Source organism: Mustela nivalis (assembly GCF_964662115.1).
Source record: "Mustela nivalis genome assembly, chromosome: X".
NCBI lineage: Eukaryota > Metazoa > Chordata > Mammalia > Carnivora > Mustelidae > Mustela > Mustela nivalis.
Window position 1 is genome coordinate 88778734 of NC_139040.1, and position 27669 is coordinate 88806402.

Sequence of the window (27669 nt, forward strand, 5' to 3'; positions counted from 1 at the left end):
GCAGCCCGACGTCTCATTGTGGTGTTCATGTGCCTTTCGCTGATGGTTGGGGATGTGGAGCCACGTTCCACATGCCTTTTGGCCACTTGTGTGTCTTCTTTGGGGAAGTGTCTATTCAGATATTTCGCCTGTTTTTACATTGGTTTGCTTGTTTTCTTGCTATTGAGTTAGAAAAGTTCGTTATACGTGGGGAAAATCAGCTCCTTGTTGGAAATGTTGTGCCCATTTCGCAGATTGCCTTTTCGCCTTGTTGGTGGTTTCCTTCGCTGTGCTGAAGCTTTGAAGTTGCATGTAGTCCCACTTGTCTGTTTTTGCTTTTCTTGCCTGTGCCGTGGGTGTTGATTCCACAAGATCATCACCAAGACCCGTGTCCTGCAGCTTTTTCCTCTGTGTTTTCTTTCAGGAATTTACAGTGTGGGGTCTTATATTTAATCTTCAGTCCCCTTTGGGTTGATTTTCATGTGTGGCGTAACAGAGGATCCACTGTCATCCTTTTGCATGTGGGCCTCCAGTTTTCCCAGCGCCATTTGTCAGAGTGTCCTTTCCCCTGTTGCGTGTTACCGGCGTCCTCGACCAGGTCCGTTGACTGACCGTGCCTCGGGTTTATTTCTGGGTTCTGTTCTGTTCCATTGGTCTGTGTCTGTCTTTCCGCCAGTACCGTACTGATTTACTTGCTGTTACCTGGGACTGTGTTTGGAAATGAAGAACTTTGGTACCTCCAGCTGTGTTCTTCCTCAAGGTGGCCTTGGCCGTCCTGGGTCTTGTGTTGTTCCAGATGCAGTTTGGGATTGTTTTTCTATTACTGAGAAATGCCACTGGGGTTTTGACAGGCATAGCATGGAGTCTGTCATTTTTCTTTCTAATCTTTCATCTTAAACTGTAGATGACATGGATTAATGAGTTATATGCCAGATCTGAGGATTGCCTTAGTTGGTTTTCACTTACTGAACCACCCTTGCTTTCCCGAGCTAACCCACTTGAGCATGGTGTATTTTCTCTGAACAGATTGCTGGATACCACTGCTGGCATTTCGTTGAGGAATTTTGTGCTTGTGCTCAGAAAAAATATTGGTCGGTAGTTTTTCTTTTCTTGGCATCAGTGAAATTGTGGCCACAGAAATCACTTGCACATGCCTCCTTCGCTTAGTTTTCTGGAGGAAATTGTGTAGAATTTCTGCGTGTGTCTGTTTTTCCTGTCGATACTTGGTAGAGTTCACTGCCGATACCGTCTGGGATTGTCGTCAGAGGTTTTAAACAACCGATTCAATTTCTGTGAACGATACGGAATCGTGCGTGTTATTTTGCCTTAGATAAGTTTAATAGTTTATCGGTTTGCTAGTTGTTGCATTTACATACATAGATTTGAATGTAATACTGCCTTCTTACTTCTTTCATATTTGCTGGGTCTCTAGCGAAATGTCCTCTTTCATTCCTGCTATTGGTAACCTATTTCTTCTCTCCCTCTTTTCTCTCTTTTTCTCCAGTTTCCTTGAGACAGAATTGACACAGCAACACAGAAGGGATACAACATAATACTGTGACTTACACATACCATGAAAGGATTACCTCAGTAAGCCTAGTTGACATCCACCATCTTCTATAGATAGAAGAAGAAAAAGAAAACAGGGTTTTCCTTGTGCAGAGAACTCTTGGGATTTACTGTCTAACAACTTTCATCTATACCACATGGTGGTGTTAACTAGAGTCATCATGTTGTACATTATGTCCCCAGTACTTATTTATCTTACAACTGGAAGTTTGTTCGTTTTGGCCGCCATCCTCCAATTTTTCCTCCCTCCCTAGATCGCCACCTGTGATAACCACAAATCTGATACCTGTTCCTATAAATGTGGGAGGGTTTTTCCAGTCCTCTGTATGAGTGAGGTCATACCGTATTTGTCTTTCTCTGACGTACTCACTTAGCATAATGCCCTCAAGGTCCATCTCTGTTGTCACAAATGACAGGATTTCCTCCTCTTTTATGGCTGAATTGTGTGTGTGTTTGTGTGTGTGTGTGTGTGTGTTTTCTTGATCCGTTTATCCGTCAAGAACACCTAGATTGTGTCCCAAGTCTTGCTTATTGTAAATAATGCTGCTGTGAACATGGGATGCCCATATGTCTTTGACATAGTAGTTTCATTTCTTTCAGGTACATTCTCAGGAATGGAATGTCTGCATCATATGGTAGTTCTGTTTTTAATTTTTAGAGGAATCTCTATACTGTTTTCCATACCGACTGTGCCAGTTTACAGTCCTACCAACAATGCAAAAGATTTCTTTTAAGACTTACTTATTTGAGGAGAGTGCACTGGGGTGGGGGCACAGAGGGGGAGGGAGACTTAAGCAGACTCCCCGCTGAGCGTGGAGCCCGATGCGGGGCTTGATTGCACAACCCCGAGATCGCAGCCTGAGCCAAAACCAAGAGTCAGATGCTCAACCAGCTGCACCATCCAGGCGCCCCATGATTTCTTTATTCTCCACATCCGAGCCAGCATTTTCATCTCTTGTCTTTTTGATGCTAGCCATTCTAACAGGTGTGAGGTGACAGCTCATTGTGGTTTTGAATCGCATTTCCCTGACGATTAGTGGTTTGGAGCAGCTCTTCATGTCCCTATTGGCCATCCGTACGTCTGCTTTAGAAAAATGTCCGTTCACATCCTTTACACATTTTTAAATCGGATTACTAGCCTTTTTGCCATGGAGTTGTATGCGTTCTTTGTATATTTTGCATCTGACCCCTTTGACAGATACATGGTTTGCAAATACCTTTTCCTGTTCCATAAGTTGTCTTTTCACCTCGTTGGTGGTTTCTTTGGTGTGCAGCTTTTTAGTTACATGGAACCCTGCTGCTTTCTTTTTTATTTTATTTTCTGTGCTTTGGGGGTCAGAGCCAAGAATTCATGGCCAAGACCCGTGTCAAGGAGTTTTTTTGTTCTGTATCCTCCTAGGAGTTTTGTAGTTTCCGGTCTTCTGTTGAAGTCTTTAATCTACTTCAGGTAAATTGTTGTGTGTCTAAGTCAGGAATCCCGCTTTCTTCTTTGACATGTGAATATCCCATTCTCACAGCACCATTTATTGAAGAGACTGTCTTTTCTCCATTGAGTATTCTGGACTCCTGTGTCAAATGTTGGTTGACCATATACGCCTGGGGTCATTTCTGGGCTCTCAGTTCTGTTCTGTTGGTCTGTGTGTCACTTTTTATGCCAGGACCACACTGTTCTGATTTCTCTGGCTTTGCCATATGGCTAGAAAGCAGGAAGTGGGATGTATCTTGCTTTGTTCTCCTCTCTGCTTTTCTTCTTTTCCTTCATCAGTCCTGTGAGAAGTGTATCAGTTTTATTGATTATTTCAAAGAGGCAACTTTTGATGGGAGTCCCTCTAATGTGCCTTGTCAGAAATTTCATTGATTTCTGTTCTTAGGCTTTGGTAAATTCTTATTTATTCTTACAGGGGATTTTGAAATGGTTTCCACAGGCTTGAGTGTCCTTTTTAGGTAGATGAATGCCAGTGAAAATGGAAAAGAATGTGTCCTTCCCTGTGGTGGAAACGCTTTGATTTTAGTAAAAGTCTGCTTTTCGAAGGTACACGAACACCTAGAAGGAGAGCACATGCCAGTCACCCATGGATTGTTGTTAAAATGATGCTTGAGAACGGTCATAAAACGTCAGCAGGGAATTAGCATGGTTGACTGCAGGACATCATTTGCCATGACAGGTCACGTGGACGCGATAGCGGATCTCACTTCTGAGACTCTGATCCTGTGCCGTCAGTATTCTGAGCTCTCGGAACCGCATTATCACACTGAAAGCGCAGAACAGTCCTCGCGACCAGGGCTCATTACTGTCCCCATTTCACAGATAGGAGACAGAGGCACACAAAGGTGAAGTCAGGGGAATTATAACGGGTTTTCTCTCTTCTTTTATCACCATGTGCTGCAGTCTGGGTTCTTCTGGCCGTGCACATCCCTCGCTACCTTCATCTTCTTCCTTCCTTCCTTCCTGTCTAGACCCAAGGACCAGGTGGCGCTGTGTGATCACCGACTACACCTCTCCATGGATCCAGTCCAGAAATGTAACTCCACGTTGACCCCTGAATCTTCCCCAATGATCTCTGAAGAGACTTCCCGAGAAGTCACAGCAGCCTCCCCTCCTTCCTTCTCAGAACTGCTGATGATGGGCCTCGGTGACCTCAAAACCGGTGTGGGCACAAAACACCCTGCCCCTCTGCCAGAGGGGCTGCTCCAGCAGCGGTACAGGGATGAGAAAACCCTCCAAGAGAGGCGGTGGGAAAGGTCAGCGTCCCCTCAGAGGAAGAGAACCCTTCTGGGGCACATGAGACGGCGACACCTCGATCACGTGGCACCTTACCGGGTCGAGAGGAAGGCCAGGATCTCTTCCTTGGGGGACAGAGATCAGAACAGATTCAGATGTGAATGTCGATACTGCCAGAGCCACAGGCCCAGTGTCTCTGGGATGCCTGCAGAGAGGAAAGGGGCCCCGCATCCTTCCTCCTGGGACACACTGGTGCAGGGCCTCAGTGGCTTGACCCTCAGCCTGGGGACCAGCCGGCCCGGCCTTCTGCCCGATGGGGTGCTCCAACAACAGGAAAGAGAGGAGAAACTCCAACGGGAGATGCAGCAGGAAAGCAAAAGAATGTTCCAGAGGCTCCTAAAGCAGTGGTTGAAAGAAAACTGAGGCTCTCGTCCTCGCGTGACAGAGATCGCAACGGATTCAGAGGTGGAGGCTGGCGTGGCCAGATCCTGAGCGTGGAATCCTTTTGGGGACCAAAGAGTAAGAAGCACTCAGAGAAGTCAGAGAAGGAACAAGAGCAGCGTGAGGACTGGACACTCTGTCCGTGTGAGCATGGATCCGATCCTGGGAAGGTCCTGCTCTTTCCTGCCTGGAATTTCTGGATCACCGTGGGGCTTTCTAGGGGATGCTGCATACCAGGGGTCCTTAACTTCTGTATCACAGCTCCCATGATGCATGTTGTCCCTTTCCCACCCCAGATCTCTGTCTCTCCTCCCTGCCTCGTTGTCAGTAAGATGTAGGCTTTCTCTGTAGCATGAATGCCCTGGTGACGGCCGTGTGCTTTTGTGCCGTGTCACTGACTGCCTCCCAGAAGCAGCACTAGGTCTGCTGGGATGCCCGGGCGCTCAGCTGGGCTCCACTTCCAAGAATCTGATGCTAAGCCAGGCGCGGAAAGGGTCGTAGAACTGGAACGTGGTGGTTCACCATTGTGTTCTCTGTGTAAGCCGTTGTGAATGTGCTGAGCTAACTGCAGGTCCACATTTCCTTGCTTCGTGACATTGATAGTATTCCCCTGGGCGGAATTTCTGACGGGTTCCCTCATCACGCACACCAAATAAATACACGTATGAAAGGAAAATAGCTCTGGAGTTCTGGTTTCTCGATCCCTGTTGCTTTCTGCTTTGTAGGATCTGAGATCACGACATCTAAATCCTAGGGCAGCAGATCACGCTTTCTCAGGAGGAGAACTCTGAACTGTGTGGCTTCCCAGCAGGGGCTGGGGAGGGCACCCGGGGACAGCATCACGTCACCGTTTGCGGCCCTGCGGTGGGACCAGCCTTCACATCAACCAGGAGCAAGGGGAAGAGAGCCTTCCTGCCCACAGAGAGCAGGAGGCAGCGTCCGCTGCCCACGGTAGGAGGTCCCACAGGATGGTGCCGGTTCCCCTGGCCTTAGGATCTTCAGGTGCCACTCCTCCTCCGCTGCCTGGTGTCGCTGGGTTGGTGCGTGGGAATACCAGTTCCAGGCCTGCTGCAGGACAACCAGAGCATCGCTCAGTTACTGAAGAGTCATTTTGGGATTTAGACAATGTGCCTTTGCAGTTCAGGAGGTATGAAGGAATCCATCTACCTTCATTCCCCAACACACACACACACACACACACACACACACACACACTCTCTCTCTCTCTCTCTCTCTCTCTCTCTCTCTCTCCAGTGCTGTGTACCCAAGAAGTGCCCGTGCAGTTCCTCTGAATGGATGGTAAATTGCTTTCTTTCAGGCTCTGTGTTTAGGTAGTGCCCGGAGCTGGGCTGTTGCTGTGAGTCTCCTGCAGAGGCAGGTGACTTGAGCACAGGTACGTTTCTTTTGTTCTGAACCTGGGGATCTTGTCCCAGAGCTTGGGAGCTCATCTGACCCCACCAGGGTTGTCTCCCACTTGCAGGGAGAAGGTAAATAAAGCAAGACTTTTCTTTTTTCTTTTTTTTTTTTTCTTGGATGATTATTGATTTATTTATTTGAGAGAGAAAGAACATGAGTGGGGAGGGAGTAGGGGCTGAGGAGAGAGAGAAGTCCACTCCCTGCTGAACAGGGAACCTACCACAGGGCCCTGAGATCGTGACCTGAGGCAAAGGCAGACGCTTACCCGACTGAGCCACCCAGGTGCCCTCAAGCAGGACTTTTCTTTCCTGAATCTCTGAGGCCTCAGTGCAGACTGGTCATTTGGGGTGTGGTGAGCAGGAGTAAAGTGGCATTTCCCTTTACTGATGGTGTCCTCGCTATCAGACAATATGCTACATATTTCCGTACCTCAGCTTATGTAATCCGCTGCCAAAGACCCTTGGTGGAGCAAGACCTCAGTCTCGGTGGGTGGGCGGGGAAGCAGAGCACAGACAGGTGAGGTGACTCGCTCAGTGTCATGCAGGCACCGAGAGGGGTAGTGCACACAAACCAAGGCGAACTGCATTCAGAGTGGGCACTCTCCACCCGCTCACCACTTGTAACCTCCATAAAGGCTGCGGGTGAAGTGCGGAGAACCGGTGACTTGGCTGGACGTTTCCCAGCTGCAAGCACCAAGTCTTACAAGGTGCATCTTTGAGTCCTCTGCAGGATGCTTGGGGGCAGGGCCGGTCTTCCCCCACCCGGCAGAGTTCGCAGAGACAGGAACGGGGTGGCCTCACCTCAGCAGCTGTGCCAGCCACCATCAGATGCAGAGCCACCCGTGAAGGTTTCCTTACCTCCCTTGCCTCCCCGACTCTGTGCTAGGCTGCCTGCTGGGCGGGGGAGTCGGGAGTCATAGCGAGATGGTCCCAGCCCTCGGGAACTTGAGCCTTTAATCAGGGAGAGCTGTGACACCCAGACGTGTGGCGCGAGCCGTCCTGGATCCCCTGTGCCGCTGTCTTGCCGCAAGACGAGAGGAGCGGGGAGGATCGGGCTGGGGCCCTGTGGACCTGGGGCTTGCTGAGGGTGCTCCTAACCACAGACCTGGGGGCACCTGGAGAATGGGTCGGTGGGTGTACCTGAGGGACTCACTGGTGCCACCCCATCTCCACCTCAAAGCCATGGTCCCCTTGCCTGCGTGTACGAGCATCATCTGAGGGTCCCATCTGACATGGCATACGGTCCCCAAGATCCTGACTGGGAGCCAGGATCCAGCAACGTCTAGAAATGTTCAACGTGCCAGGTTCCAGACCAGAGACAGAGGCAGAGCCATGGGGAGGCAAGAAAATACAGGGAGAGAATGGGGGTGAAACAGAAGGCTCAAAGACAAAATCTGAATGGACCTACTGCAAGTAAAGAAATGGAATTTGGGAATTAAAAGCCTTCCCAGGCCGCCTGGGTAGCTCAGTGGGTCGAGCCTCTGCCTTCGGTCCGGGTCGTGGTCTCAGGGTCCTGGGATCGGACCCCGCATCGGATTCTGTGCTCGGCGGGGAGCCTGCTTCCCCCTCTGTCTCTGCCTGCCTCTCTGCCTACTTGAGATCTCAATCTCTCTCTCTGTCTCTCTGTCAAATAAATAAATAAAATCTTTAAAGAAAGAAAAAGAAAAAAAAGCCTTCCTACAGACAAAAGCCCTGGACCAGCTGTTTGTCAATCGCCTCCTTGGTGAATTCTGTTCCACTGTAGGAAGAGATCATAGCCATCCTTCATAGACTCTCCCAGAACAGACAGGAGGACGGAAGTCTTCCTAACTCAGCCTATGAGGACAATACTACCCTCCTACTGAAGCCGCGCAGGACAACACAAGAAATGTATAGACCGGTATCTGTCATGACTATCCACATGTCATTCCTCACCAAAAGGGCACACCAGATCCACCAGCATTTACAAGGGAGCGTGCAGCTACCCAAGTGAGACTTATCCCAGGGTAGCAACATTGCTTTAGCATTCAAAATACGATTGAGGTCAACACCATCATGGTATAATGAAGATAGAAGCCATGTAGTTGATCATCTCGATAGACAAAGAAGAGACATCTGACAAAATTCAAGATCCATTCGTGATAAAAACGCTCAGCCGACTAGGGCTAGAAAGGCGCGTCCTCCCTCTGGTAAAGGGTATGTAGAAGAAAAATGAGTCTCCTGTCACATACCATCCTGAGGAGTGAAAGAACGAATGCATTCCTTCTGAGATCCGGACCAGGACGAGGAGGCTGGGTCCCGTCGTTTCCTTCCAACACTGACTGAAGTTTCCGGCCGGCGCAGTCATGCGAGACAAAGAATGAGGACGTGGAGAAACTGGAAACGGAACGTATGTCCAAGCACGGGCTTGTACTCAGACATTCCCGGCAACCAAGGGGAGACAGTCTAAAAGTCTGTCGATGGTAAAAGGATAATCAGACTGTGGCCTACCCTGGCAGTAGATGCCACTGGTCTGTGGGGACAGATGACCCGATGTTTGCAGCAACGCGGATGAGCCTCCGTAGTGTCTGTCCAAGTGAAAGAACACGGACACACAAGCCCACTCTTGAAGCTTGAGTCCGTTTACAAGAAGTGCCCAGAAAGGGCAAACCTACAAGAGATAGAAATTACCTTAGATGTTGCCTCGGCCTGGAGGCAGGAGTGGGACCTGAGTGCTGTCCCCTGAGGGGACACAGGGTCCTTCTGGAGGGACAGAGATGTTGTACAACTGAATCGTGGTGAAGGCTGCACAACTCCGCAAATCTACTACCAGTCCCTGCATGGGAACCTTTAACTGGGGGAACTTTGTGGTATGTAAATCTTAGCCTTTATTTAGCAGGTGCAGCGAAATCTGGAGAACAGTATGGGGTTTCCTCCCAAAGTTAAAAATAGAACTGCCCTCCAATCCAGCAGTCGTACTACAGGCATTTGACCAAAAATAGAAAAACACAAGTCCGAGGGGTACATGTGTACCACCTGTGTTTATAGCAACATTGTTTACGATGACCAAAGCATGGAAGCAGCCCAAGCGTCCATGGATAGGGGAATGGATAAAGAAGATGTGTGCATATATACAATGGAGTATTATTCAGCCATAGAACAGATGAAATCTTCCCACTCACAAAAACACAGAGCTAGAGAGTATGATGCTAAGACAAGTATGTCAGAAGAAAGACAAGTTCCATATGATTTCACTCGTGGAATTTAACAACAACAACAACAAAAAAACAAGCAAAAAAGAGAGAGACAAACTCATAGCTATAGAGAACAAACTGATGGTAACTGCAGAGGAGGTGGGTGAGGGGAGCAGTGAACTAACTGACAGGGATTAAGGAGTACACTTGCCCTGATGGGGACCGGGTGACGTGCGGAATTGCTGAATCACTGTACTCTGCACCTGAAACTGATACAGCACTATGTTAGCGATGCTGGAAGTAAAATTGTAAAAATTACTGAAAATTAAAAAAACCCAAAAACCACAAAAAAAGAGGGACAGACGCTGGCGCTCCATCCCCAGGGAGTCTGAAATAGGGAGTCTGGAATGTGGCCTCAGCGAGAGCATGATTTGGAAAGTCCTATGAAAACCTAGTTTGCAGCTGTGGGAACAGAACCATCCTTAAGGTGAAAACCTCAAGTCAGAAATTGGAGACTCCCCTTACAAGGCAAGCAGGTTTTCGTCTTCACCGGCTGGGGTTGGCAGATCTCACAGGCTGTGAGGAGAGGCAAAACACGTCAAAGTAAAGGTGGTCTTTAAAACTGTCTTGTATTTGCTGCTCTCCAAGTTCCGGAAAACCAAAGTTTGAAGTTAAAACCCTGGATTTGCTCATGAAACATACAAGACTTTTCACTTCTTGTCAGAATCCCTTGTGCTTAGCTACTTTAAAATGGGAGAAGACATTGTATAGATAACTCCATCAGACAGATCTCAGTAATTCTTTGAAAAAGCGTTGGCTGAGATTTGTATCTGTTGATGGAGATGGCTCAGCTGTCAGGCTTAGCTGCCAAGTTTCCTGAGTTGCATTTTTAACTTCCTTTTACACTTTATGTTCTCAAACTCATTCCCATGCTCAGATAAGAGCCCTAACAGGTTGAGGTATTTAGGATGAAAAGTAAATTTGAGCAATCCCTTGTTTCTTGCTCACCCAAGGACACGAGTCTCCCCAGACATTCTCTTTGAGAGATTGCTTCCGGATACTCAACTCCACATTGCAAATCCCGGGCTTCCTGCTATGCCTCCTTCATCGAGTTGACACGGTGGGTTCTTACAGAAGATGAGGATTTCTATCTCCCGGGTGTGTTACAGGGCCCGGGTCTTCTCCTTGGGAATTCCTGTGGGGAACCCACCCAAACCAGGAGCATTCTGAGGACATGCTTAAGAGTGTATCTGTGGAGAAGCAGTCCTCACAAGAGACTTTGGGGACCCCTGTGGCAGCATGAGGATCATGGTGTAGCCTTTTTCCTGAGCAGGTCCCAGAGAGTCATGAGGCAATGGAGAGCACACCTAGCAGCCTTCCCAGGATTTTCCCTTAAGGTAGTGGGTGGATGGCAATGCCCACCCATGAGACGGGACTAGGGTTCTGGTGTCGTCTGCAGATTGGTAAGGTTTGTGGGACCTCTGAGTGGAGATGCCCTATAGGTTCAACCCACGGGGATTCTGGGATCCAGCAGACATTTCTCAGGTAGACTTGTTGACGGGAAAAGCCATAGGCCATACAAGGGGATCCAGATGGGAACAAGTCAGGTGGCGGTGTCGTCACCCACGGATCATGTAAGGAATGAGATGAGCACAGGGCAGAGGTCGGAACCCTGGAAGAAAAAACAAAATGAGATTTTGGAGGGGATCAAGTGGAATGGGCCAACAGAGACTTGGAAGTAATGATCTGCGAGGCAGGAGGAAAGGCAGGATGGGCTGCTGTCCTGGCAGCCGAGGAACCACAGCACTTTGCGAACAAGGAATGTTGCTGCGGCCAAGACGGCATTGGGTACCGTGGTTTGGCAACATGGAGCTCTTTGGAGAATTTAGCAAAGGGATGACCCACAGGTGGGGGACATTGTGGAAGAATCCAGAAGGAGCCAAGTAAGTCTAGTCTTTGGTCTATGCTATCAAGAAACCTGTCTTGACAGGAATCAAAGACACAGGGTAGTAGAAGCGGGTGGCTGTGTGCTTTCAGAGGCTGTTATTTTCTGTCCCAAAGCAAGTCAGAAACACAGCTGGATGCAGGTTCGAGAAGCCCCTGTGGATGGTGGGGACTCTTGACTCGATGACAGGAGCAGAGAGCTGGGACGAGCCTCGTGAGTGTTTCTTCTTCTTCTTTTTTTTTTTTTTTTTAAGATTTTATTTGTTTATTTGACAGAGAGAGATCACAAGTAAGCAGAGAGGCAGGCAGAGAGAGAGGAGGAAGCAGGCTCCCCACCGAGCAGAGAGCCCAATGCGGGGCTCGATCCCAGGAACCTGAGGTCATGACCCAAGCCGAAGGCAGAGGCTTTAACCCACTGAGCCACCCAGGCGCCCCTCTTGAGTGTTTCTTTAAGTTGAGGGCAGAGCGGTGGGATCATCGCAGCAGTGGGGTTGAGCCCTCCTCTGTCACATCTCTCCTGCCCCATTCCTGCCTCTGTGACCCACGGAGAAGCAGCTTCAAGATTCATCGTTGTCCAGGTAAATGCCACAATGGATGGTGTCTGGGGAGAGTCCCACACTGAGCTGTCAGACTAGAGGGAAACGGAGGGGGACGGACTGGGGAGTTGTGGCACAGGTGACATCCGAGGACAGGAGGGACGCTCAGAGCAGTGCTGCCATTGAGGCACTGGATGGCAGGGGCTTGGGGTTGAGGCAATGGGAGGTCTAGGGCATAGGCATTTGGCCAGGACACTCGGACCGAGGGTGTGTGCCAAAGATGTTTCTCGGCTCGGGGCAACCTCGGCGGTGGCCGGGGCCTGGCTAGACCAGAATGCTCTGTAAAACTAAGGCCTGATCACGAGGTTGGCCTCGGCGTGTCCTGTCTGGTGGTGAGGAGGCTGGGCTTTCGGGTCCTCCCAGTGAGGAACAGAGAGGCAGGTCCGTCAAGCCCCAGAACAGAAGCGCCATGTGATTGTCCCCTGCAAAGCTGGGCCCAAGAGTGCAGCCCTCAGATCACCTTGAAGGGGATGCAGGGCCCAGGTTTCCCACAGGTTGTTGCAAGTACAGGGGGTGGCCCAGGTCCGGGGTGTTCCAAGATCTTAAATGAGGGCCCTTGGCCAGGCCACCGTGCAGGAACTCAGGCGAATGCTCTCAGGCAAAGGACAAGCTCCAAACCGAAAGCCACTTGGGCCATTGCTTTGTGGCCATGGAGTTCAGGGTTTTGTGAAGGAAACCCCATCTTTCTAAAGCTCCTTCTCCGTGCTGGATGAGGGAGGAGTGAGGGATCGGTCATGATCTGAGAGGAGGCCAGATGAGGAAGGGAGGCCCGGCAAAACCCGACTCTAAAGACCCCAAACCCTTGCTCCTGGCTGACCCCTTCCTTCCCCAGAGTGACACAAGAGCACGGTGGCTTCTTCAGGACTAGACCCTGGTTTCCATCTGAGAGGCTCCAGGGCCTCAGGGCACCACTGTCTCATTAAGATGGGGGGGGGGGGTAGGGGCACCTGGGGGGCTCAGTTGTTAGGCCTCTGCCTTTGGCGCAGGTCATGATCTCAGGGTCCTGGGGTCGAGCCCTGCATCGGGCCCCCTGTTCTGCGGGAGACCTGCTTCTCCCTCTCCTACTCCCTCTGTTTGTAGTCCCTCTCTTGCTGTCTGTCTCTCTGTGTCAAATAAATAAAATATTTAAAAAAAAAAAAGATGGAGGGGGTTAGAAAGCATGACCTTCGAGCTACAGGAACCATGGGGGGCAAAGTTCATAAGCTAGTCCCCTCTAAGTCCTCTAGCTTCCTATAAAGAAAGCCTGCCCAACACTGTTCCTGCTGCCTGACCGTGTTGCGGCCAGAACCTGATGGGCTCTCACCACGGAGAACACACTAAGGGACCAATGACAGCAGCTGAAGACCTGAAATGTGGCCTTGACTGGGAGCCTGATTGCTGGTCTCCGCAGACAAAAGCCCACATCCCTGCTTCCGGCCATGCCACGTTGAGGCAACCTGGGGTGGATCTCCTTCAAAGAATGGATTCATTGAGTGAGAACTCTACAAGGTAATGCTGCACCAATGGGTAAGCAGAGGCCATAGGGTAGTGAAAGATAAGAAGATGACTATAATGGCACACTTATCCTCAATAAACCTGAACTTCCAATGATGTAAATGAGACATGCATGACAATAATATACACATCCCAAAGCAAAAAAAAAAAAAAGAATGGATATCCTGGGGATGTTTGAGTGGCTCAGTTGGTTAAACAACTGCCTTTGGCTCAGGGCATGATCCCAGGGCCCTAGGATCCAGCCCCACACCGGGCTCCCTACTCAGCGGGGAACCTGCTTCTCCCTCTCCCTCTGCCATTCCCTGTCCTTGTGTTCTCTCTCTGACAAATAAATAAATCAAATCATAAAAAAAAAAAAGAATGGATATTCAGAGCACCCAGCAGAGGTGGCGGGGTGGGGGAAGAGATCTTTGGGGTTAGTTCTGGCTCTGCCAGCCAACTACTGAGATCCTCACCAAGGCCTCTCAACTCTCTGGAGGACACTCACATGATTTACCTTCAAAAGAATTAAGAAGGGAAAACCTCTCCTTCTTCTAATGAAAACCACCGGCTTTAGGCACGCTCCTCCAGGCATCCTGCTCTGGCTCTGGACACATTTTCTGAAGCTCAGCTCCAGAACTCAGGCCCTGAAGTGAGTGTCTGTGTTGTTCAAGGAGAGATGGCCTGTGGAGGCAGGGTGGCCACAAGGAGGCCCAGCTCACCTCTCTGACAACCTGTGTCAACTACTCCACTGTGTGTGTGTCTGCGTGGGCCTCCCTTCTCTCTGTCATCTGTTCTGGGGATCCGTCTGTGGAGGGAAAAGCTTCCTGAGTTCAAGGAGAGGAAGAGACAGGGACCCCAATCTCCTTTAACATGACTGCCTGGACAGACTGTGGGCAGAAGAAAAGCCAGTGGGGGTGGTGAGCTCAGATCCCAGACTCCCTGGTGCTCCTCAGACCACCCGGTCGCTTTGGTTCCATTAGTCTCCTGACCTGACTGCCTGAGTGCCCCCCGCCCCCACCCCACCCCACCCCCCCCCCCCCGACTGGAAGGCAAGGGGGGAAAGGAAGCCATCCATTTACATCGAATATGGTAAGTAAGTGTGGTCCTATACAGTCCCTGAGGGGCCACGTCTACAAATGCTCAGTCCCACGTTTCCACCACCCCTGACCCCTCCCTCCTCCCCAGTATGAGGAAGGGGTCTTTGTGGCTTACAGGTCTGTTTGATGATGTGGAAAGGGGGTCCTGTGACTCACCTATGTGGCTCACAGTGCCTTTGGTGGTCTCTGAGGGAGGGGTGACTCTTGTCCCCCAGGTCCAGCTGCCAATGCCGGTCACGGAGGCGGGTGTAATTTGTACTTCTGTCTCCCTCCTCGAGGACTGGACCTGGTGCTCCCTGGCTGCCTCAGCCTTACCTTACTCAGCTGGCATCTGCAAATACCTCTGCCTCTGGGTCTCATCCTCCAGGCCACGCTCCAGGACTGTCCACTCCACGGGTGCAAGTGCAGAGTCCTCGAAGCCTCCACCAGGTTAAAGCATCCTTCATGAACCTCTGCTTACGGACCCAGCCACATTCTACATCCCCCATGGGGGATTCCAAGCCCCCACCCCGTCTCATCTACAGCACAGCAGGAGCTAAGAGCAGCTCCAGAAAGCTACATATCTCAGCTCCAGCTATCCCTCTACTCACAGAGAGGAGAGCGCTTCGGTCTTGAGGTGCAGAGTGTATTCTGTGAGTCCCACGGGTGAATGAGGTGAAACTCTCCTGTACCTGGAGCTCCTCCTCCCTTCTTGACCACCCTATCCCTTGTCCGAGCTGTTTTGCCTCTGCCCCCACTTTGCCTGGGGGCCTTTACCTCCTCTGTGACTGAAAAGGATACTCATTCTTTGGTTCCTCTTTCCCATTGACCTGAATTCCCATAGATCCAGGTCAAAAGGAGCATAACGTGAAATTGGCATGTTGTCAGATACAATAGAAACTGAGTTTCTATACACCTCCCAACTCAAATCTATCTATCTATATCTATCTATCTATCTATCTATCTATCTATCTATTTTAAAAAGCAGGTGGCGAAATGAATGGTCACACCGCCAAAGGCGCCTCAGGTTCCCTAGGGTGTGCACAGGGTGTGAGTGGTGTGAGGCAATGTGGATATTAATGGAGGCCTTGAGGAGCATGGTCGCAGTGGAGAGATAGGGACAAAAGCTCTACTGAAGGGGGGGGGGTTGTGCAGGAGAAGTTGAAGCAGTTTTGCTTCGAAAGGTACAGATCCGGTGCCAGTAGCTGCAGGATGACTTGAGGGAAGGCAGTGAGGGTTTACCCCCCCTTTATTGTGGAATGCTCCAATGTAGAGAGAGCCGGAGAGAAGAGACATCATCGCAAGAGCAAATTCGCTGAGAAGGTGTAAGGCAAGGGATCCTGAGCAGAGGTGAGGGGCTGGTTGCAGTGCAGAGCACGTATGTATGCATGCTAAAGGGGCAGCAGAGAATGCCAGGACGGGGTTTGGGAAAGCTTGGGAAATACCCTCTGATTGCTACTGTCCTCCATGAATTCGTAGGCAGTTGCAACAGACTGGAACAGAGCTGCGAAGGAATGAGGTAGTAGAGTGGGAAGGATGAGTGGAAATGAAAGGCAGTTCTCTTCTGGCCATGGGATTAACATAAAGGAATTCAGTAAGAGTTTTAAATCGCTTCATCAATGCTCTGCTGCTCACATACAAACAGGGAGTGTTTGTTACCCAGGGTGAACCTTGAGGTGGCCCTGTGATCAGGGCTGTACCCCGCCTCCGCCGACCCCACCCACCTAAGGCTGAATGCTGGGGCTGTAGAAGCATTCGACGGAGGGAGCTGGAGAACCAGGGCTTTCGGTTCCGGGTGATGAGAGGAAAGCTGCAGGGAACACCAGCGAGGGGCGCGGCGTTTCCTGAGCCCCAGGACGCGTCCGTGGGCGGGGCGATACGCCCCCAGTGGAGAAGGAGAACATCCCTGGGGCGGAGAGGCCCGGGACGGCCGCGTCCTCTACCTGAGCCTTCAGGGCGCTCTGGAGGCATCAAAGGAGTGAGGGTTGGGGGGTGGGGGGGGGACAGTGAATGTGTCACGGGACTGGCGTGTTCACAGGCAGGGGTTGGGAGGAGGACAATAAACAGGGGACCCGTACAACTGCCGCACGAGGGCACCGGAGCTCTAGAGACTCTGGCGACCGATACCCGAATATCACCGTCCCGGGGCTCCCCGAAGGAACTAGGGGCAGAACCCGGCGTCAACGTCATTCCACACCGTCGCGCATCCCCAGAACGCACCAATCGGGGCGCAACGCCGACGAGTCTCCCTCCCTGGTGCCGGGACTTCCGGCTGCGCACTTCCCGCGGCTGTTGGAAAACTTCCGGGACGGGGCGATGGAAAGGTTTTTGTGCGGAGGACGCTGCCGTCTAGCCACTGGAGTCGGTCTCTGCCTTCCTCTGCCCCTCGGCTGCAATACACGGGGCTCCCACAGAATCGCTCTGCACCTCGCCTCCCAGGGAATGGTAGTCAAAGGCAACTTTTTCTTTTGCACAGTTAGGTGCTCAGTTTCTCTGGCCGCTTGGTGGCACTGTTGCGCCGCGCGGCTTTCCTCACAGCCTCTTCCCCCGCCCGCTGTGCTTGAAAAAAGCGGCCGCCGGTTGTTTTCTTAAAAAAAGGGGGGGGGGGCAGTTACTGCTCTCTGCGCTTGCGCGAGCACGCCGCCTAAAACTGGATCTCTCCGGTTCCCGGTCCTAGGGCCTTTGTGAATACGTGCGGCCCTGGCTGGGCGTCTCTTTGATTGTTCCTGGGGTAGTTCAGCAGCCTTTCTTTCTCCGTGTGCGAGTCCCCTGCTCAGTGGCTCTCCCTAAGCCCCAGACCGATACCAGACGCCGAGGGGAACCTGTACTGGGAAGTGTTTAATGAAAAGGTGTAAAGCTAGAGTTCGGGGTCAGGGAAAGTTCTGGAGATGGGGGATGCCAGGGATGGTGGCACAACGGTGTCAACTTGCTGACGCTCCTGTCTGTTCACTTAAATGGTTTAATTTTAAATTAAAATGGTAAATTTTGTGTTCTAGATACGTTAGCACCCCGAAGAGTGAGAGAAAACCTCTCTCTGTTGAAGGTGACATAGCCTAGAAGTCGTTGGAAAGAAGTAGTCGCACAAATGGGGCGAAAAGAAAGGCAGGTGTCAGATAAGCCTGCCCTTTCAGGTGTCAGAAAGAGCAGGTAGGTAACCCATGTAAAAAGGTATGTGGTCCCTCTGCCCCTTGATCTGGTTTCTGCCTCCATCCCCTCCTCTGGGTCCCAGACCAAGGCCCCGCCCCCCACCCCCCACCCCCCACCCCCCACCTCCCGGGGTCGCTCAGGCCCCAGGTGCTGTACTGTCCCACGCTGGAAGGAGCACCTCTGGGTACACACGTGTGCACCTGTGTGTGCGTGCCCAGGACCCTTGTGACAGGCACATGTGTTGACAGTCACAGCGCCCCGCCCTGGCTGTGGGTGGACGCCCACACCATTCATCCTGTGTTTTAGTTTAAACCCTTTTGTCTTCTTGGCGGGTTTTTTCCTCTCCAGTCTGATGGATGAAGCTTTAGTTGCCTAGTAACCGGGTTATTCCCCCGCGCCCACCCCCCCTTCTCTTAACATCTATTCCCAAAAGAGAGCCAGGTGGAGACAAGGGCCTTCTCAGTCCTGGACCTTCAGCTGGGCTGATGCCTGAGCTGAGCGACCCAGGGAGGGGGAACGGAAGGACGTTGCCATGACAACAGACTCCCACACTTCCTTCCAGGACAAGGGCCCCTCTCCCTCCCTCTGCCTGCCTGCTGGGCTCTCCACTGAGAATGGGAGTGTGCTTTGGCCAGCACCGAGGGGTTCCCTGTGTGGTCCAGGGTGCAGGGGAGAGGGGTAATCCTGGGCTGTCTCCTGAAGGGACCAGAGTCCCAGAGAACGCGTTCTGTACAACACTGAGGCCCCAGGAGAGCATGGAGACTATGAACCCATAGTGGCTCTAAATGTGGTTCTGGGATTTTCTCCAGCAGTCCACAGTGCTGCACCGGTTTCTGAAGCCAGGCTCCGAGGCCCAGACTCTGGAAATCAGGGCCTGTGTTGTGAAAGGAGGATGGAGCCTGGCATGGCTTGCGGGGGCAATGACAGACTGGAGAAGGACCGGGTCGCCTGGGTGACAGTTCTCCTGAGTGACAACGGCACTTGTGTGTCTGGTCTGCTCTTCCTTCTGTGCTCCGTGTTGGGGTCCACTTACGGGATGGGAACCATGGTCCTAGTTCAAGGAGAGGACAAGGCAGAGATGCCCCGGTCTCCTCTAAGATGGACTGATTGGAGGGTGGACAGACGGGGGAGCTGCCAGGGGTGCTGAGGTGACCTCACACATCCACTAGGGCTCCTCAGACCACAAGGACATATTGCTTAATTTCTTCTCCTCTGGCTGGTGAGATCTTCGGGATTGTTCACTGTCTGAACCGGCTAGAGAAGGAGGAAAACAAACACCCAGTGAAATCATTTCTTATCTGGTCCGGGTCCGGCCCCGGGCCAGGGTGGGGGGGGGGGTTGATGCAATCATGCGAATGGTCTAGTTCAGGTGCCTCCTTAGCGCAGTAGGCAGCGTGTCAATCTCATAATCGAATGGTCTAGTTCAAGAAATGCTCAGTCTCTCAGATTTCCTCCCCACCTCCCTACTTCTTCCCAAGCTGAGGAAGGAGCGAGTGTGGTGGTTTACTGATCTCCTGAGTGATGCTGGAAGGGGCGGCACCTAGGACATTCTTACCGTGCTCACCGAACACTCCTGGCCTCTGAGGGGAGGACTCTTGTCTCCCGGGTCCAGCTGGTGAGACACCTGCATCAGCCATGCATGTGGCTGGTGAAACTTGCATTTTCCTCTCTCTCCTCTGGGTCGGGACCAGGTGCTTCCTGGCCGACCCAGCCTCATCTCACCTTTGCTGACATCTCTAGACCCCTCTGAATCTTGGTCTCAGCCTCCATCCCCACTCTGGGCAGGGCTGTCAGCCCACATCTCAGCAGCGGGGTCCCCTAGTCCCTTCTCTACTTAAGTTTACTTCCCCAGCCCCTGGCTGTGGATTTTGTCACTTTCCACATTCCCCCCTCAGGGAATACAGCCTCTGGGGGCTGGCCTGTAGCACAGCAGGACCCAAGATCAGCTCCAGAAAGCTGAGTCCCTCAAGGTCAGCCATCCCTCTGCCCAAGGAGGGTCATCCTGCAAAGTGAATTCCTCTGAGTCCCAAACGTGAGTGGGGGCAAAATCCTGTCCCCCACTTCTCTGCTGTAGCTCTCTTGTCCCCTCCCATAGAGGGGAGACTGAGCCTCGAGAGCCTTCCCTCCATTTGTCACTTCCTCCGTGTGTCTTGTACTTCTCTGAGGCTAGACAGAACATTCTTCTTTTGCTTGACCTTCATGCTCACAGGGCTCCCCCATAGTATATCCAGACCCCAAAGAGGAACTCTGGGAATTGCCTGGCCGCCTGGAACTGGATTTCTCCAGTTCCCCCCTGAGGGCTCTCGTGAAGACACGCTGTCCCTGACAAAACCGTTCTGCGGCACCACTTGGCCTCTCTTTGCTTGCTGCCTGGGTGCCTCAGCAGCTGCTTTTTCTTCCTGTCCCAGTTGCCTGCCCAGTGGCTCTCCCTAAGCCCCAGCTGTTAAAAGACGCCCAGGGGAACCTGTACTGGGAAGTGTTGAATGAAAGGGTATAAAGCTAGAGCTTGCCTGACCTTCATGTTCACAAGCCTCCCCAGAGTATGTCCAGATCCCAAAGGGAAACTTTAGGATTTGCTGCCCTTTTTTTTTTTTTTTTTCCCCTGAGAAAGGGGATTGGCTAACAGATAAAGAAACACGAAATAGAAGGGATTACCAAACATGAATGCCTGTGCCCTCATCAGCGGGACAAGATGTATAAAAGTAAACTAAGAGTTCAAAGACAGACACCATGTTTTAACAGGGTCCTAGGAGATGCTGTGTCAGCATTTTTCATGGCGGTGCCCAGAGAGCCTTGCTCCTCAGTCCTCTGTTCCCACCAGCGCCTGGTAACCATGCAGGAGAGCTGGGCAGCAGAGATGAACTTACCCAGAGCTTGTGATGGTCTGCCAGGAGTTACAGGGCAAGCTGGGGAGCGTGTTCTCTCTCTAGTCCAGAAATGTCCTGGAGAGTCGCCAAACTTTTTTCCGGTCTCCTGGTTACCGTGTAATAAATACAAGAGCAGCATCTGACACCGGCTCACTAGTTTCACCTTTAAAAAGAAATACTTTGGGGCGCCTGGGTGGCTCAGTGGGTTGAGCCTCTGTGTTAGGCTCAGGTCATGATCTCAGGGTCCTGGGATCTGGCTCTCTGCTCAGCGGGGAGCCTGCTTCCCCTCTCTCTCTGCCTGCCTCTCTGCCTACTTGTCCTCTCTGTCAAATAAATAAGTAAAATCTTAAAAAAAAAAAAAAAGAAAAAAGAAATACTCCGATTACCAGGAGGAGCCCTTGTGGACATTACTGGAGAATACAATGAAACCACAACTGTCCTCGTTCTAAAAATCCCTTAAATGAAAACCTTTGCTGGACAACTTCCCATTTTCAGAAAAGGATCTTCAGTGGCCTTCTGCCTGAAGTTTAAATACGGGTTCCTGGCTCAGGCCCCAACAAAGCATGCTTTCCCTGGGTGCTTATGGGCGCGGGTCCCACGGAGACCCAGACACGCGGGGCGCTCTGGCCCTCAGCAGCTTTTCTCAAGCTCCTGACCTCTCCAGGGGGCAGGGACTTAGGGGGAGAGCAGGATCTCTCAAACTCATTTTGAGACCTCCCGGTGCCTGCCCTGTTGTGAGAATGGACAGTCTCAGCCACCCTATGGGCTCACGTCCTGCCTGCCTGCCCCGTGTGCAGATGGAGAAACCAGGGCCCAGGGAGACCAAGGGTCTTGCCTGCTGCCGCCATGCGGCCAGAGAGCTTACCACATGAAGTCCTAACAGCGCTGCTGCCCACCCTGGGTGACCTTAGGGTCACATGCTAACATCTCCTTTCTCCTCTCACTCACTGTGGGTAGGTCATTTTAGGTAGCAGTGAACTGATTTAATCCCTTAGGAGAAATCGAGGCAGGGCAAGGTATTCCTTGTGCCTTTAACGCAGACCCATCAAAACTTGCGGGACCTATTGGGCGGTACACAGGTGTTCCTGTGGATGTAAAGGGAGAGTCTCCAGTAACCTTCCTCCACTCCCCACCACCCCTTACATACCCGACAAAAAAAAAAAGAAAAAAAACAAAAAACAGGTCGCAGGTAGCCTTCTATTCAGTATCCAACAACATTGAAGGAGAGCCTCTCTCAAAAGGTGTTTTGTACTCTTATAAAAGCTGCTCATTTAGCACTCACCTGGGGAGCGAGACAATACCCACCAGCCAACCAGTGCATGAAGAAGTTAGTGTGGGAAGTGTTAAGAAGAAAATAGCTCAGGTCCCAGGTCAGGACCAATCAGCTTACACAGAGCGGTCAGGCGGAGCTTGTCTGAGAAGGCAGTGATGGAGCAGAAACCTTACCGTTGAGAAGGAACCAACCACTTAATGATCTGGGGCTGGACTCACCCAGGCAAAGAGCGCCATGATGACCCATGTCCTGACGAGGGAATAAGCTTGGCATGTTCCAGGAACAGAAGTCCGCCAGAGTGGCTGTCGTGGAGGCAAGAGCTGGTGGGATTGTGTGGCTATTGAAACAGTGGCAGTAGGTAAGCACAGAAGGGGATGGAGAGGCGATACAGTCCAGCGATCGGATCTAGAGGACTTGTTGCTGGACTGTGGGGGAGACCGACTAGATGCAAGACATGAAGAGGCGTGCTTGGGGCATGCGAGGTGTATGCTTCCTCCCGGTCGTCCAACAAACATACAGACACATCTGGATCTCAGGACACAGGTTGATGCGTGAGGTAGGCCTGTGGGAGGTCCTATCCTGTACATGCTCTATTTTCTAATGGCCAAAAGGATGAAACAGCCCACGGAGAGAGTGTAGCATGAGAAGGGCCCTGTTAAAAACTAAAACCCAGTGGAAAGGAAGGAGGAAGCACCAAATACAAGAAGCAGAGTGGCCACCGGGGCTGGAGGAACAACACCCGGAGAGTCAGTTAGTTGTTAAATATCCAAGAATAAAAATTCCAAGAAAGGGTGGGGGAGGGACAGTGTCAAAACCAAAAAAGGCAATTGGGAAGTGTACCAAAGGCATCTGAGAGGTAACGGTGAGTCGAGGAGAGGACATCATCCCACGGGCTGGTGATAACGTGAAGGCCCCTGCTGCTCTTGACAAAATCGGTCTTCTTTTGGGGGTGGGGGCAGGCTGATAGAAGCACGATTGAAGTGGGTAGCAAGGAAAAGGGCGACAGAACAAGGGGAGACTTGCTGTTGGGAGCATCAGGGAAATGTGGTAGTATCTCAGAAATAGAGGGGGTAAGGGATGGCTTTATGTTTTCCTTCATCTCGCGTGAGGGGAGGGAAGTACGAGCATGTTCCGAGCATGTCCGAGTGAACAGAATGACGGAGAAATAGATGGACGGGTGACCATTCAGGAGCACTGCAAAGGCCTTCTACCCCGAAGGAGACAGGTATGGGATCCAGGTAAAGGGTCTGGCCTCAAGTGGGATCAGGTCGAGAATATGGGTGCAGATCCAGCATTGCTGGCAAGTGGTGAGCGGGTCTGTCTGATAGCTTCTCTCTTCTGTTCTGTTCTGTTTTGTTTTCTGTCTCTCTCTGTCTCTCTCTGGATGTATTACCGTGGAACATCTTGATGAGCATGGGGTGGAGCTCTGCAAGGCTCCTGCAGGCAGAGGAGAGAGAGAAGATACACGTGTGGAAGACGCCCTTTGTCCTTTACTGGGGGTGTGCCCGGAAAGTAGGTAGGTGGGAGTAAGGAGCAAACGGCCTGTGTTTGAGCGAAAATTCATAGCCTTGGGTAAGCTGGAGGAAGGAGCGGCATGGTGGACCCTGATGTGTCCCTGGGGTCCCTGCACTGGAGACCCCCAAGAAGCTGAATGCTGTGGATGCAGAGGCACTAGGGGGGTGGAGCTGGAGAACCGGGGCTTGGTGTTGGGAGTGAAGAGTGAAAGCTACAAAGGACACCGGTGAGGGGTTCCCAATGCTCAGGGCAAGTCCGTGGGCAGGCGACGATCAGCTTGGGGAGAGGGGGAACATCCCTGAGGACCAGGAGGCCCCGGAGAGGCCGGTGATCTTCGTGAGCCTTGAGGGGGACTGAAGGCATCAGAGGAGTAAGAACTGATGAGGAGAGCGAATGTGCTTCGACTGGCATGTTCTCTGGCTGGGGTGGACAGGAGGACTTGAACCAGTTTTGCGTATAATTGCCGCCCTTACGGCCTTACGGATACAGGAGCTTGGGAAAACATACCAGTAAATCTGTATTCTCAACACACGACGGGATCTGAAACCAGCAAGAGCCCAGTTCGAAGAATTTGGCACCGACCTCACTTAACCCTTGTGCGCAGGCTCAAAATCCGCCAATCGCAGTACAGCTCCTACACTTCTCCCTCCTCTTTCCGGCGTCCTCCGCTGCTGTATTTTCTGTTAGTATAGTTTCGGGGCGTGACGGCTGAAGGCTTTTGTTGAAGAGTTGTGTGCAGGCCTTTTCGGCCGTTCTTCCGCATCCTTTTCCGCAGAGAGGCATTCGCCTTTCGTCCGTTTCTCACGATCTCTACGGCTCTTCATAGTCTAATAGCGAAATAGATGGATTTTCATTCGCAATGAATGGCGATACGTTTCTCTGGCCACTAGGTGGCAGAGGTGTTCCGTGTATTCTTTCTAACTCACTCTTCTCCGCCCTTCGTGCTTCAAAAAAATCTACCGTTATTTTTAGCAAGTAAAAAGATGGTCTTTTGTTTTCCAAGGGCGGGAAATGCTGGGTCGAACTGGATCCGCTTCCTTCAGGGAGAACTTTCATGAAGCAAAAGGTGAAGAAAAAAACATTTTCCCCATTAATGTTGACTTTTTTTTTTTTTTTTTTTAGATTTGTTTATTTATTTGACGGACAGAGATCACAAGTAGGCTGAGAGGCAAGAAGAGAGAGGCGGCGGGGGCAGGCTCCCCGCGGAGCAGAGAGCCGGAAGCCGGGCTGCAGCCCAGAAGCCCGGGATCCTGACCTGACCTAAGGCAGAGGATCCAACCCTTGAGTCACCTGGGCGCCCCTAATGCTGACTTTTTTTTAAGGACCTGTAAGGTTTCTGGCAACTTGGAGTTTGGTTTCTAGGTTTCTTTTCGTGGTGTTACCCCACCGTAGCCTGAAGTTTTGGACTCGGGTTTTATATACGACCGACTACATTCTCTCAAGTCACCCAGAGTCAGTAGAGATTATTTGGAGGACTGATAAAATGTAACGAAGCTAATCGTATCCACAGTCCCACCACTCAAACGATGACCATTAATAATACTACGTGATAAATTTCCCTAGAGGTTTTTCATTCATTCGTGCATTTATCCATTTTTGTATTGCATCATGACCTGAACATCCCACTTTTTAAAGATTTTTTACCCAGTTACCCTCATTGTAAAAGTCATTTGAAAAAGACACTCTAATTTCTTACTCATTTGTCTTCCTAAAACAATACACAATTTTTAAAAGAGTGAAAAAAACAATATACAATTTTTAGTATCTGAGATAGAAAGCAGAAATAACTTGTGATTCCTATCTCAAAGGCCATTATCATAATGGAACCTTCCTAAGTTAGGAGCTATGCTCATTTTGCTTTGTTTTGCTAACCACTGTATTTTCAGCACACCAACAAAACGATGCTTAGCAGTGCTTTCTCAATATATATTTGTTGAATAATTGAACAGGTATTTCTTTCAGATGCTTTTCTTGTAAATATACTTTATTTTTATGGTTTTTTGCGAAATATGTGTCTGAAATTTTATATTTTTGGAGGGTTTTGTCGTGTTATGTTTCTCTGTACGCTAGGTGTCAGTGTTGCTCCATCTTGCTTTTAACTCTCCTCCCCCCCTCCCTTTTGCTTTGAAAAAAATCCGTCCTTTATTTTTTGTAGTTGTTGCAATGAAATATCTGGGTTGCTTAGAGAGTGCGGGGTAGGTGTCTAAGGCTGGGTGCGTTCTTTTTAGTGAAGCCTTTGAAGACACCCCTTCCGGGGAGGAATCGTTTTGCTATTTTAGATGCCTCCTTTTCTGCTGGCCTTTTTGGGTTGCCTAGCAACTGTTCTCTGTTTCCTGAGTTTGTCTTTTTCCTGGTAGTCTGCACATGCTACAGGATTTTTATGAGCATTTATTAATATATTCTTCAATCATGCTAGTCAGTGCATCACTTTGAGAAATGTTGGATTAGAGATAAAATATAAGAAAATAATATATTCGTGGGCACCTGGGTGGCTCAGTCGTTTAGCGTGTGTCCGCAGCCCAGGTCATGAGCCCAGAGTCGTGACATGGAGCCCCGCATAGGGCTCGCTGCTTGGCGGGAAGCCTGCTTCTCCCTTTCCCGCTCCCCCTACTTATGCCCTCTCTTTCTGTGTGTCTCTCTGTCAAATAAATAAATAAAATATTTTTAAAAAACTAACAAAAAACAAATTATACGTTCTTCATTTCCATTACGCCACTCTGACGATTAATAATATTTATGAAAAATCCCTGAGGGTTTTTCATTAAAAAGGTGCATTTTAGATATAGTAAGCTTCATTTCTCCATCACGATTTCAATCTCTTTTTTAAATTTTGTAGTACATATTTGATAATTGCTCCTTCCACTTCATGTGTGCTCAGTACTGTGAAACTACAGAATATTTATTTTTCTTTATGTATATAAAATCAGTATTTTCCTAGCCTTGGCTTTCAGGAACAGTTTTCTATATAATTTTTTTTATTTGGTCTTTTGTTTGTGTCCATTCATCCACCCATGGACACTTGGTTTGTTTCCATGTTTATCTATGCCAGCCAGGAACCCCCAGAACTCTTTTTATCTTGCAAAGGGGAAACCCCATTCCGCCCTCCCCCCAGGTCCTCACACCCACAGTTCTACTTTCTGTCTCTATCAGCTGGACTACTCTAGGTATCTTGTGGGAGTAGGACCATACTACATTTATCCTTTTGTGAGTGGCTTATTTCACTAAGCATGACGTTTTCGTGGGTTTTTTTTTTTTAAGATTTTATTTATTTGTCAGAGTGAGAGTGAGAGAGCGCACGTTCAAGCAGTGGGAGGGGCAGAGGGAGAGGGAGAAGCAGGCTCTCAGAAGAGCAGGGAGCCTGATGCAGTTCTCAATCCCAGGACCCTGGGATCATGACCTGAGTAGAAGGCAGGTGCTTAACCGACTGAGCCACCAGGCGTGATGTTTTTAACATTCATCCAAATTGTAGCATGTGCCAGAATTTCCTTTCTTTCCATTGTCTGTATATACCACAATTTGTTTATCCATTCATCCATCCATGGACACTTATTTTGTTTCCATGTTTATCTAGCTATTGTGAATCATGCTACCATGAATATAGGGGCACAATATTTGTTCAAGTCCATTCTTTCATTCTTCTGGATATGTACCCAGAAGTGGAACTGCTGGATCATATGGTAATTTGTTTTTTAAAAAGTTTTTGAGGAACAACCATACACCCAATATCTTATCTTTTTTTGTTTGTTTGTTTTTAATAGAATCTCATGTTGGCGAGTGTGATTGTCTGAAGGTTTCATAGAAATGATCTGGAGTAACCAGGCCATCTTTTATTTATGAACCTGGGCGAGAGCAAGCTCTTTCACATACTGGTCAGCCCAGGAATTTCCTTCTGTCTCAAGGGTTTATTCCCCAGTATATGAGCTTCAGCTATGATCACAGCCAATTCCTGGTGGGAGGAACAAGGCATCTCGCAAAGCTTGACCTTGCTCACCATGCTTAATGAGAGTACCAACAGCAGGGAGGGAACCCCATTGTTGCCATAGCATATGCTGAAGTCATAAAGCACACCAAAGGTACATAGGTTGTCTATCTGTATGGTATTTGTGGAGGACCTTTTGTTTCCTTCCAGTTGTTTAAGTTGTTTTTTATGTGTATGTCTGTAGTTCTTTTTTAACCAGACTATCCACAAAATGCTGGGGTAATTGTTATAATGCACGGATGGTGAGATCGGCCAGCCAATTTTCTGCTTCTGAACAACAACTGATATTTCAGGCCCAAGGCCATTAACAAAAAAAGGGGGAGATCTCTAATGCCCAACCTCCAGCATTCCTGAAAGCAGTGTCTCATGAGTCTCTATAGTTGGAGATGGATTCATCCCACCCCTGTCAACAGGCTTGGACTGTTACCCAGGAAATGCCAAGGGATGGGAGGGAGTTTCAAAGGATACCATTTAGAAGAAATGCTCATTTCTCTGGAGCTGTAACATGTGCTGCAGAG

The 27669-nt window shown here is 50.2% G+C and overlaps 1 protein-coding gene and 3 long non-coding RNA genes across 4 annotated transcripts in view; 2 read left to right on the forward strand and 2 right to left on the reverse strand.

The window, feature by feature from the left end:
* FAM156A (family with sequence similarity 156 member A) overlaps positions 1-5387 on the forward strand; it is a 41422-nt gene extending 36035 nt beyond the window's left edge. Inside the window, exon 5 of the mRNA XM_082717558.1 lies at positions 3938-5387. Coding sequence (XP_082573684.1) covers positions 3938-4693 — 756 coding nt within the window. The 3' untranslated portion in view covers positions 4694-5387. The remainder of the gene's footprint in view (positions 1-3937) is intronic.
* A 578-nt stretch (positions 5388-5965) lies between these two features.
* LOC309856405 lies at positions 5966-14300 on the reverse strand. The gene is made up of 3 exons (XR_014307186.1): positions 14014-14300; positions 10287-10950; positions 5966-8755 (listed from the first exon to the last, which is right to left on the reverse strand). It is a non-coding gene; the product is annotated as an uncharacterized lncRNA (long non-coding RNA).
* A 2306-nt stretch (positions 14301-16606) lies between these two features.
* LOC309856403 lies at positions 16607-27239 on the forward strand. The gene is made up of 3 exons (XR_014307183.1): positions 16607-17517; positions 20260-23173; positions 26931-27239. It is a non-coding gene; the product is annotated as an uncharacterized lncRNA (long non-coding RNA).
* LOC309856408 lies at positions 21562-24300 on the reverse strand. Its single transcript, XR_014307189.1, has 2 exons — positions 23755-24300; positions 21562-23094 (listed from the first exon to the last, which is right to left on the reverse strand). It is a non-coding gene; the product is annotated as an uncharacterized lncRNA (long non-coding RNA).
* Positions 27240-27669: the final 430 nt, after the last annotated feature.